Source organism: Eubalaena glacialis, chromosome 15, assembly GCF_028564815.1.
Source record: "Eubalaena glacialis isolate mEubGla1 chromosome 15, mEubGla1.1.hap2.+ XY, whole genome shotgun sequence".
Classification (NCBI taxonomy): Eukaryota; Metazoa; Chordata; class Mammalia; order Artiodactyla; family Balaenidae; genus Eubalaena; species Eubalaena glacialis.
In genome coordinates, this window is record NC_083730.1 from 79,523,055 (window position 1) to 79,535,546 (window position 12,492).

The 12,492-nt window shown below is 45.2% G+C and overlaps 1 protein-coding gene across 1 annotated transcript in view; it reads right to left on the reverse strand.

The window, feature by feature from the left end:
- Positions 1-6,417: 6,417 nt before the first annotated feature.
- TBX5 (T-box transcription factor 5) overlaps positions 6,418-12,492 on the reverse strand; it is a 42,924-nt gene continuing 36,849 nt past the window's right edge. The window contains exon 8 of the mRNA XM_061169902.1: positions 6,418-6,995. Within this exon, the coding sequence (XP_061025885.1) occupies positions 6,418-6,995 (578 nt within the window). The remainder of the gene's footprint in view (positions 6,996-12,492) is intronic.

A 12,492-nucleotide genomic window follows, 5' to 3' on the forward strand; every position in this document is an offset into this window, starting at 1 on the left:
GGTGGCATGCTGTCGGCGTGCACTCAACTGTCCCCCTTCACTGCATCGGAAATTTGAGGTGGGCGGGAGGATGCAAAAGCGGGCACGAGAATCACCAGCCACAGAGTCCTTGACTTGCTGTCCTCCGAGATGCACATCTGGTGAGTCATTCATTAATTCACTCAGGACATAGACGGCGAACACCTTCTAAATGAAAATACAATCAGACGAGACTGGAATATTCCTGCCCTCACAAAGCTCTCCTGACCCCAGGAGAGAAAGCCTGCAGTGAACGAAGGAAGAAGGGTAAACTGTGATGAAAGTTAAAGAAAAGAAGTCTCTCCTAGTGTGTCTCTCCTATAAACACATTAAACTCTCATTTAACCCCTACCCCTAGCCTGGAGGCAGATCTGATTGCCCCCATTTTACAGAGGTGTAGACTGAGGCTTGGGGAAGTGAGTACAACTTGCTCACACACCAGAGGGTTAGCTGGGCATCCGAGACCAGGAAGCCACCAAGTCACAAAACCTCCTTTACTTTCCCTGAGGTTGAAGGCTCCAAGGACACGCCACCTGAAGGCACACACGCCCTGGCACACTCCAGCTGCCCATCTTCTCCTGTTCCTGCAGGTCCTGCAGAGGTGGCTTGGATCCAACCATCACATAAGGGAGTCTGGCAGCATGCAATGGTCACTCGTAAGCGGAGTGACCTTGAACATGTCACCTAAAGTCTCTGCTAAGGTGCTTTCTCATCTGTAAAACAGGAATCAGATTGGCCCCTACAATCCCAGTTATGGGACCATATAGGTATGCTGCTTGGTACAGGGACTGGCACACATAGTATATGGTCAATAAATGAAAGCCACTCTTACTATCACTGGTACTAACATCAACAGTAGCAGGGGTGTCAGTCAGATATTAAAATTCTGTCAGGAATAACCCTCAATCTACTCTCCAGGCTGTCTCTCACCCTCAGCCCTTACAGTTCCAGGAACAGGGACCAAACATTCTTAAATTCATATCTTCGGTAGGATTAACATGCCTGACTGCTTTTTGAAGAGGTATAAGAATGCATTCTGAGGTCAGAAAAGGTGCTGGCTTGTCAACCTTCTAAGATGTAGAAACTTCTGTTCCTTCTTGTTGCCATAGAAAATTCAGGGTTGATAAGCCACTTACAAAGCCAGCTGTTTAAATAGCCTTCAGTATGGAGCCTGCTCGGGAAAGCTACGTTTTAATTATTGTTGAAGGTGATGATGGTGATGGTGGTGGTGATGCCTTCCTAACCCCTAGTGAGCTTAAGTCTACTATAAAAATAGAAGAAGAACATAGGGGTAGATTTCCCAGCAAGAGGAGGAAGAAGGGGAGGAGGAGAAGGACTCCTAACAATGATGATAATAATAATTAATACTCTTATTAGCTAAAAGTTATTGAGTATTTCCTCTACACCAGGCACGGTTCTCAGCACTTTACACTCCTGTCTCATTGCATCCTTACAAGAAAAACTCTTCTAGGTAAGTACTCTTATTGTCGTCAATTCATAGATGATTAAATGGAGGGTCAAAGAGGTTAAGTGACTTGCCCAAGGTCACAGAAGCACTAAGTGGTAAGGTGAATTTTATAAGCTGGGTCAGGTAGAGAACAAAGGAGAGATTCTTACAACTGCCTGATTCAACATGTGTGTGTGTGTGCTTGTGTGTGTATGTGTGTGCTTGTGTGTTTGTGTGTATGTGTGGGTGTGTATTTGTTAACAAGAGAAGGACAGTTTTCCCAGGACAATAGTTTAACCCAATAAGAGGACCAAGCCTGCAAAAAATCAATCCCAGAAAACGGAGCCAGAGATACATCCAGATGCCTCCTTGTTTCTGCCAAGGAGAACATTCCACGCTGAGCAGGCGGCCGACTGGTACTGGTACCCAGCTCTGTCACTGCCGAGGCCAATATCACCCCTGATGGAATCTCCAACCTTTCATCCTCAAAGCAGACACCGGTGCCTCACCTTCCTCACAAACTCGATTTGGTCAACAACCAAAAAATAAACTAGATTTTATTTTACTAATTCTATTCCTAATTATAAAGAGAATTCGTCTTCATCACAAGAAATGGAAAATATTCAAATACACAAAGAAAATTTTAAATGCTCACAATTCCCACCACTATTATAATTGTGTTACACATCCTGGTTTTTTTTTCCTCTGAGCATGAATGAATGCTGTCGTATTTAGTAAAACTGAGATGCTGGTGGGCATGCTTCATGTAACCCGTTCTTTCACTCACAATGGATCTTGAAATCTTCTTCAAATCGTCTTCACAAATGTGGTTTTTAATGGCAAAGTGATATTACACTGTCTGGGCAGACATTAATTTATTTACCGCAACTCCATATTGTATAATAAGGCTGTCTCCAGTTTTGTGCGATTAAAAAAAACACGATAAAAAAACAATCATGATGAACATCCCAGAAAATAAATATTTATGCACACCCCAGATTATGACCTTAGGACCAATTCCTTAAAGCAGAATAGTCCAATTAAATGATTGGCACCTTTTTAAGGCTTTTCATCTGTTTTGCTAAAGTCTCCTCCCAAAGAGTTTATCTATCTTCATTCTAGCCAGGAGTTTATGAAATTTCCTATTTCCTCATTAGCAACATGTATTATTCTTTTTTTTTGGCCATGCCAGGCAGCTTGTGGGATCCTAGTTCCCCGACCAGGGATTGAACCTGGGCCCTCGGCAGTGAAACTCCATGTCCTAATCACTGGACCGCCAGGGAATTCCCTGTGTTATTATTTTTTAAATATGGATTTGCTAAATCAATGAATAAAAAGTTTTATGTAACTTGCATTTCATGGATCAAAGTCTTTCTTTTTAAGTGTTTATTGAGCACGTACTGTGTTAGGTACTTAACTGGACATTTCCAGAGATATTATCTCATTTAAACCTCATAACAGTCCTTTGAAGCAGGTAAAATAGCTCCTTTTAGTGACCAAGGAAGCTAAGGCTTGGACAAACTTAGGTTCCATGCTGAGCTCTGCCACACACCAGCTGTGTGATGTTATGGGTGTTCCCAACCTCTCTGAGCTCAAGAATACTAATGATCAGAGTCTCTGATGGCTCTGGTGATCCTCTGCCCCACAATTTTGAGTCCTGCACTTGAGTACTCAGTGTTGGGCAAGGCAGCCAAAAGAATGCTGTAACACTCCTCTCCCAAGTATTATACAAAGAAGCCTACGGGCTCACAAATCCAGTCTGCCATATGCAGCTGTGGGAACAAACTGGGAAAGACCTCAACACCATTAGTAGGTCCTCAACAAGTAAGGGTGTCTATCTGTCACACAGGCTTGGACTCCAACACATGCTTGTTGAACAAATGAATGAATGCAGACTCAGTGATTACTACCCATTCATGAATCTGTTATCTCATTTCTCCATCACCATTTCTGCCTCAGGACCTTTGCACAAGCTGTTCCCTCTGCCTGAGATGTTTCCCTCCCAACTTTTCACCTGGCTAATTCCTACTCATCACTCAGGACTCAGCTCCTCTAACCCAGGTTAGAACTCCCTGTCTTATCTCTTTATGACATCATGAACGCTGCTTTCATAGTTCTCCCCGCCTTTGCAATCCTTTAATTACGCAGATGATTACCTAAGGGCTGTTTTTCTCAGTAAACCATAAGCTCCAGGAGGACACAACCTCTATCACTGTGTCCTCAGTAATTATCACATGTCCAGTCCAGAGCAAACATCCACTAAACATATTATAGAAATACAGTAATTTGTGTTGTGCCTTTTGACATCTAAACGACGAAAAAACCACATGAATCTTTGGATATGACATCCTTAAACCTACCAATTCCCTGAAAAGCTCCTTTATTACCACTGTCTGGAACACAAAGAGGTCAACCTGCATCTGTTATGGAAGGACAGTGTCCCTTTTTTGATTTATGAAACTTGCTGTGGACATGCTTTTAATGATTTTTCCTATGAGGCAATTGTTTGAGTGCTGGGGATGGGGACGTGAATTCTGTATTCTTACGATGCTCTTGAGAAAAAGTAAGACTGCCTATCTTGTATAGTTGGTAAATTAGTTTAGAAGGTGATTTTTTCAAAGATTTTTTTTAACCCATCAAAGTATGTATCTGTTTAGAGTATAGTTGAACTTATCCAGTGAAACTTTCCTCATTCATTCTCTGTGAGGACAGGAAGGCCATTGACCTAGTTTCTCCATTGTACTTGAAAGAAGCTGAATTGTCATTTCTGTATAATTAATTCACACTTCCTGGGAGTTCTTTGCCTAGGAAAAGTCCAGGGGGACCTGATGAAGTGAACAATTTGGAATTAACAAACCAGTTGTTCCTGTTTTAAGGGGATGTGACATATTCAATGGTTCTAGATCATTTGAAAGGTGTGGGAGCTGAAATTATAAAAATAGGAAAAAAATTGCAGCACCGACTTACTTACCAATTTGCTGCTCTGTTCTGCCCTACACGTGTTAGATAGGACAAACTCACACATCCTAAATTCGTGGGTTTTAAGTAAATATCCATTGAAGGTCTGTAAAGTTGCCTATATTGGGACCTCCAAAACCCTTGATTGTAGTAAATTAACTCAAAGAAGGCGATCCTTCAGGAAACCAAGGATTAGGTGTTACGTATAGTATGGCCGATACCATTTTTTGATCAGCTGGGATTCCTGATGATTTTTCCTTTCCGATGCCGACCCAAATTCAGTTAAAACAAATATCTCCATTCCAGAGACCTAAACCAGTGGGTAAACGTACTCAGCTCCATTACACTCAAGTACAGGATTCCAAATACCCCTGAGAACAACCGGAGAAAGCAGTTTCCTCCACCAAATTTCCTCTCAAATCAGTCCGTCGAAAGAACAGGGGAGAAAAAATGGGTGTTCAAGTCCCTGTACTTTTGTAAGCACATGGTATTTATTAGGCATTAACTGGCACACAAATATACGAAACGAGTACTTAATTCTCACCCCCCCCCTTAGCAACATAACAAGACATAATCGCATAAAGACACTCACATGACAGACACACGCCCTCACGTACTTGAACATACGCAGTCTCACATATTACCCTGTTCTCTTTATTAGGGTCAGTTAAAAACAAAACAAAACTTTTTTAATCAAGAAAGCAAAGCACATTTGAAAGGAAAAACAAAAAAAAAAAGCAAACTTGGTTTTGAGTATCAATAAAATTAAAAGCTTTTGGCCAGCTCCCATGCTGGATTTCATTTCAGGTTATTACTTAATTAGAACTCCTATTTATAAATAAATAGTACCAGTGAAATATTACATCTGAAGAACCCTGCAATAACATTTTACTTACACACTTTTTTTAATACTGTTTTCCGCTTTCAATAACCACAGTTTTGGCCTGCATTTGGTGCTGGTGTGATGTCTCTGGAGAAGGCGCCTCAGTAAGCATGTCTGGCTGCTTCTTTAGGACGGTGGCTTTTGCCTTTGTATCCAGATTGGGTCGTCAGTGATGGAGGTTTGGAAGCTAGGGGCTGGCTTTGTTTTTTTATCAGGACAAATATTTCTTTTGGCTTTTTCACAACTCTTGTCAGCACAGAGCTTGCGCCTTGCTTATCGCAGTTCTGCCCGCATGTAAACCGGGGCTTTTTAAGTTTTTCAAAGCAAGCTTTCCGGTCGGGAAGCTATAGGCCACGTTTTAGCGGGCGGGAAAAACACGGAGCCGGGAAGACAGGGAGGGCCGAGTAAGATAGGATGCCAGATGGAGTCTGGCGTTACCCTGACTCCACTGGTTGGTAGCAGGCGAAACTGGACTTCGTGAGGATGGGGAAGGGAGGACAAAATCGGAGACACCACATGGCAGAGGTAGGTAATTTCTTAGTCAAGGCGGAGGGTTGCGGATTTAGGTTTGGGGGTGGAGGAGTATTTGAGGGCAACCCCACAAATACATATTTTGAAACATACTTGCCTCAGACCTCCCCCAAAATAAGGGACTGGGTCCCGTTAAGAAAATGGAAAGAAAAAAAATATATTATTATTTATTATATAACAACGTCAACATTAACACCAAGACAGGGAAGGACTCTTAACTACGCATGAGGATCAAACACTCCAGGAGGCAGGTCTTTCTGGAGACCAAAAGAAAAGAAATCAAGGAGGGCATCTGGAGGTGGTGTGAATGTGGCCGGTTGATGAGTGTGGTGGGGGGGGAGGCGGAGACTCATCTCCTCTTGTCGGTTTTTTAAGTTTTGAGACAAAACAAAGTCACATTTTTTGAATTGTGGTTTCAAGCGACTGATTACATCAGTGTTGGGGCAGGGTGGGGGGTTCTCAAGTGCAGACGTGAACATGGGGTGAAATGAGACATCTCGTCCGTGGGGTTCTCCCTGCGACTGTCCCTCTCCCTCTCTCCCCTCCCTCTGGAAATGGCAGTGAAGGAGTAGGCCTCGCCTTAGCTGCTGTCATTCCACTCTGGAACCATGCCGACTCCGTGCACGGCCGAGTGGTACTGATGCGGGGACAGGGTCCTTGGCACGCCGTGAGAGTACAGGAACTCCGACGCCTGAAGGCTGCCGGGGGACTGGAGGCCAGTCTGAGGCCCACACTGCCTGACCACAGGCTGGTGGGCCATGGAGGTCTGGTGCTGGAACATTCCCTCTCCGAGCTGCGGGGAGCCGTGGTTCGCCATGCCAGCCAGCCGGGGGACCAGGGGCCCCGAGGTGAAGTGAGCAGAGAAGTGTTGATAGGGTAGCCTGTCCATGGGCTGCACGGTGGTGACCGTGCAACTGCTGTATGAGGACATGCTGGGCCAGGCGTTGCAGCTAATGTCCTCCAGGCTGGGCACGGGCTCGCTGGGCGGCACCGAGCTGGCATACATGCAGGCCTGCCGCTGGGCTGACTCTGTCCTATAGGAGGCACCCAGGCCCTGCTGCTGGGGGTAGCCGGAGCGGTAGAAGGGGTCCTCTTCACTGGGCGACGTCTCCATGTAGGGCTTCTTATAGGGATGGTCTGTGGTGGAACATTCTTCATCTGCTGAGACAGGAGGACAGACACCCGTGAGGCCAGGATCAGCCACCCCATAGCTCAAGGCAGAGACAGCCATTTGGCCCAAGGACGGAAGAATTAAGTCCGGAAGATGGTTAGCTCCAACCTCCATTCTGATAAAAAGGGGGTGGACTGTCACGGCTAAGACTTTGGGCTACGGAGTTCTAAGCAAACAGTTTGACCTTTCCAAGCTCAGTTTCTCTCTTTTTTTTTTTTTTTTTTAAATAATTTTCAGTATATTCCCTCAATAGAACATTAATGCAATCATTAGAAAAGATGCTTTGTATAGTTTCTAGTAAACTGGGGAAATTGAGCTCAGTTTCTTCATCTGTAAAATGGAAAGGGTCATAACAGCACCTTCTAGAAAGGGAAGTGTTGACAATGAAATGGGAAAATACAGATTAAATACTTAGTCCAGAGCTTGGTACAAGGGAACACTCAATAAATCACAATTATTATTATTATCTTCCATCCTCCCCAGCATGTGAACTTCATGAAGGCAAGACATGGTCTGGATTACCCATCACTGTATTCCCAGAACCTGGGACGTACCTAGTAACAAAAATAATAACAACAGCATCAACAATAACGGTAAAAACACATACAGCATTTACTCTGCCTGGCACTGTTCTGAGTACTCTCCATGAGGTCACCCGTTTAATCTTCTCAACAACCCCATGAGATGGGTTCTCTCAGTATCCTCACTTTATAGATGAAAGGAGACACACAGAGGTCAAGAAACGTGCCCAAGGTCTTATATGGCTGATAAACAGTGGAGCTAAGATTAGAATCCTAGGAATCTCGTGACAAAATTCCTGTTCTTCCATGCCATGCTAGACAGAAAGACACGCAGCAAATACTTGTGCAATGGATGGAACGGTGGATAGACAAGTGGATAAATGGATGGGAGCCCGAATGAATCCCCAAATCCTTTCCTGATGCCTTATGTGAACAAGGACCCAGTTACGATCTGTTGAGTTGGTACCAATTAATGTGTCGCTGTTTCATCGCTGAACAAGTCACTTCCCTTCTGTAAGCACTAATTAATCCCTAGTGGAGAGCAGTAGAGAGAGTTCTGTCTCTGAAAGAGGGTCTTCCTTAACCACTTTGGGGTCACTGACCCCTCTGGGGACTAACAAAAGAGCTGGGCTCTTTTCTCTCCTAGAAAAATAAACTGAAACACGAAGTTTTGAGAACTGTATGTATAGACCAAAGTGATGCACACAACTTCAGGGGGCTCAAGGACTCCCTAAGATGCAGACCTCAGGTTAAGAAACTTAGACATGCATGAGTCTGAATCCGGCTCTTTTACTTAATGTCGGTGTGACACTAGCAAGGCATCTGCCATCTCTGGGACTCATTTTTATCACCTTTGAATCAGAGTTAGCAATACTTACCTCACTGGGCAGCTAAGGAATAAAATCGAGCATGTAAATCTCCTGATATCCATCACCAAGGGCAGCTCTTGTTACCAGGGTAACACCACCTGTGTCATGGCAGACCTTGTCTGTAATAACACACCTCCAGGTGTTTCCTTCAAGGGAAGCAATACTTGGGAGTTTCTACCAAGATGTAAACCTCACACAGATTCATTCCTTGGCTGGAATTTTACTCCCCAAACTGGAGATTTTTCTTTCCTCACTTCCGACCTCTTTCTAATGAATAACGTTAAGAAATATGCCTGGTCTTCCCTGGTGGCACAGTGGTTAAGAATCCGCCTGCCAATGCAGGGGACACGGGTTCGAGCCCTAGTCCGGGAAAATCCCACGTGCCGCAGAGCAACTCAGCCCGTGCACCACAACTACTGAGCCTGCGCTCTAGAGCCCGCGAGCCACAACTACTGAAGCCCTTGCGCCACAACTACTGAAGCCCACGTGCCTAGAGCCCGTGCTCCACAAGAGAAGCTACCGCAATGAGCAGCCTGCACACCACAACGAAGAGTAGCCCCCGCTCGCCGCAACTAGAGAAAGCTCGCGTGCAGCAATGAAGACCCAACGCAGCCTAAAATAAATAAATAAATAAATTTATTTAAAAAAAAAAAAAAAAGAAATATGCCTGAGTTTGGCAAGTATGAAGAAAAATGAAACACTGGGACACTCCCACAACTGTCACCACTGTGATGGTTGATGGCATGTGGGCAGGACGCAGGACTAAATAAGGGAAGAAAGAAGAGCTATGATTTATTGAGCACCTACTAAGTGACCTGACTCTAATCTCCTAGAGTCATTCCTCAAGGTGGCTGCTCTCATTCTCATCTCTTAGAGGCAAAAACTGAAGCTCAGAGAAGTGACTTGCTCAAGGCCATGCAGCTGGGAAGAAGCAGGGGCTGGAATCAAAGCTGGGTCTGCTTCACCTTGCCGACCACACCTTGCCTCCAAGCTCTCTCGATTTCTACTATGCAACGCCACTCACTCAAGTCATCCAACGGATACTGACTGAGCCCCTACCAAGTGCCAGGTGCTGGTCAACTGGTAGTTGCGGTCCTGCTCGGCACACACCCTTGACCCCTCTCCATCCTCGGCCCCTCTCCATCCTCCCCCGCACAGGGGCAGGACCTGTAAGGGCAGGAGGCTGACACTGTGTGAAGAGCAGGTGGTCCTTGGATGTAAAGCTCCAAGTCAGTCATCCTCCCCACAGGAAGCCCTATGGCTTCACACTGGGCTATAAACCAACAGGTGTGGGTTCCACCAAACACCTCTACTCGCATCATTCTCCGAGTGATACCCCCAGGTAAGTCAAAAATCTCCCCAAATAACACATACCTACACGAAGGTTGTACCCACCTAACTCATTTTTAGCTAGACTCTTTCTGGGACACATCTGGGACCCATAGGATGCCCAAACATTGGTCCAAAAAAAAAAGTGAAAAATGCAGTCATCACTCTTCCAGGTGTTCTAGTTACATGATGCCAACCATCCAGATGTTTGAAGACATCCAGATGAGCAAATGTCCACAGTTTTTCACTTTTCAACCGGGCGTTTTGGGGGCGTCTTAAAGACACTGCTTCTCTCGACTTATTTCTTTTTTTTGTCCTGGCCACCTCCTCCCTTGATTCCTTCCCTCCATTCTTCCTTCCACCCGCCCCCCAAGATCCATAAATCTGAATGTTTCCATTGTTGCTGGAATCATAACCTTTGGGTTTTCCATTTAACCAGGGCGTTCCCCTTTTCAATAATAGAAAGTACAGCTGCAGGGTACCCTTGGCAAGAGAAAAAAAAAAAAAAACACAAGGCAAACTAACCATTCCCGAGTTTCTGATCCCCTTCCAGACCGGTTACAAGTAAAAAAGGAAGAATAATATGAAAAAGGCCAGAGCACATTTTGGAAAATCGTAAAATTACACATTCCAATCCTTAATACCCCAAAGATCTGATGCAGAGTCCTAAGAAAAACTCATTGCTGGCTTATTGATGGAAACAGGACGTGAGCATTCTCCAGTGCCTCTTGCTCCGCATCACACTGTAAAGAAATTCCAAAGCCAGGATCCAAATTTCACGTCGGTCGTGATAAATGCTTGGGATGTAATCTCTGTGTTTATTTTCGTGATGGTTTGGTTTCTATCTTTTTATTGGGAGCCTGATAGCTGATCAACAGCAAAGACTTCTGTCCCAGCTGAGTCCTGTTCCTCTTCCACGGTTGGGGAATGGGCTGTAGTCAAGGGTCAAGTCCTCAAATCAGATGAGTCCACGGCTTGGTTTCAGAAAGTTGCATAAGGGTGGTCAATTATATTGATATAATGTCCAGAACCCAGAGAAGCCTCTTGGACAATAGTAAACCTCTTCCTGATTCTGACCACTGATCACCACATAGCAGTGTGAAAACCCCTGGTGCCTTGCGTGTTTCCGGATGCTGTCGATTCTGGATAAAGTGACTTTAATGATGAATCCAGGACACAGATCTTAGGGCACAGTTATGTCTCTGACTCACTGGCTACGTGACCTTGGGCGAACCGCTGGACAATTCCAGTCTCAGTTCTTGTTTGTACGTGGGGCTAATACCTAAATTTCATGTAGGAATTGAGATAATAACAGTGCAGTCTAGTTTCTATCTTCCTTGTACCTAAAGTAAGTATTCAAATCTTATCTGCCCAAGTAATGCGGGTTGACTCTGTTTTCCCTCGTAGAAGATTGGACAGATGGCTCTGTGAAGGTCATCCAATACTTGAAGGTGTTTGGGTGGATTCCAGGGCTAGAAAACTCACAGAGCTGCTTTCAAATCACTGATGCCATTGAGTAAATATTGTCACCATTCCCAAATGGGTCATTTCCCTTGCTGATGGAGTTCATTCAGATGAAAGACCGTGGTGGAATCTTCACAGACAGAGACCCTGGAGGTAGGGCAGTGAGCAGCCACTCCTTAGCTGAGTGACCTTCAGCAAGTCAGAAGTAGGACTCTAATTCAGGCCTTTGGACTCCTCAAACAGTGCTCCTTCTGTTAGACGGCCCCAACCTTTCAGCCTTCATGCAACCCACTGTGTTCAGAGAGTATGACAAGGTGGTAACCTTGACACTTATGGATGGATGATGGACAGATGGCTGGATGGATTTGTGTGTGTGTTTGTCCCCACGCTGTTAGCTCTTAACTTTGAAGTGAAAAGAACTGGGATGGTATTGTGGGAAGATCTTAGATTGGGAATCAAAAGACTCCAGTTCAGATCTCAGCCACTATCTGAAGCCATGAAATGTACTGACTTGCTTACTATCTGTCTCCCCCAGTGAGAATACAAGTTTCCTGGGATCAGAGACCTTTTCCATCTTGCTCTCCCCTTGTCTTCAGCACACAGCACAGTGCCCAGTACAGAGTAAGTGTACCGTTAATATTTACTTGATGAACGCATCCCAGATTGGCCACTCACCAGCCACATAACCTTGGGAATCCAAGCTCCTAGTCCTCTATTTTCCCCCCTGCAAAATGGGGATGGGAGGGCATCTCCCATGGCTCAAAGATTGCAGTGAGGATCCAGTGAAGAAAAGGAGGTAGAATCGCTCTACAAACTACGGAGACTGAGAAGATGCAAAACCCTTTACTATATCCAATTCCCTCTCCATACCAGTGCAGAAAATGGCTTTGCTAAAATCTTTATTTGGGTTGCCTTTGGTTTCTAATTGTGGGGAGGGTAGTCAGGGTGGGAGGGGGAAAGAAAGATAGACAAGTGCTCTCCCAGGCCCTGGGGTCCTGGATTTGATTGAGTGGCATTGATAAAAGACCTTCCCAGCTTTTTTGGCTCCAACCATCGGGAGAGATAGTTTGGAGACAGCTGGGTCCAAACACAAGGGGCCCTCTGGCCGGCCTGGCCCTTTGACATTTCACTGGGGCTGCCTCCTGGGCTGGTTGGAAAGGAGACAGACAATGAGGGGAAGTCAGATAGTGGGGCAGTCAGGGGCTGGGGTCGGGGGAAGCCACCCATGGAGTTATCACTTAACGGGAGTCCCAAACTGGAAGGAAACCTCGGCTGATTCCTTATCACTTTACAATGGAGGC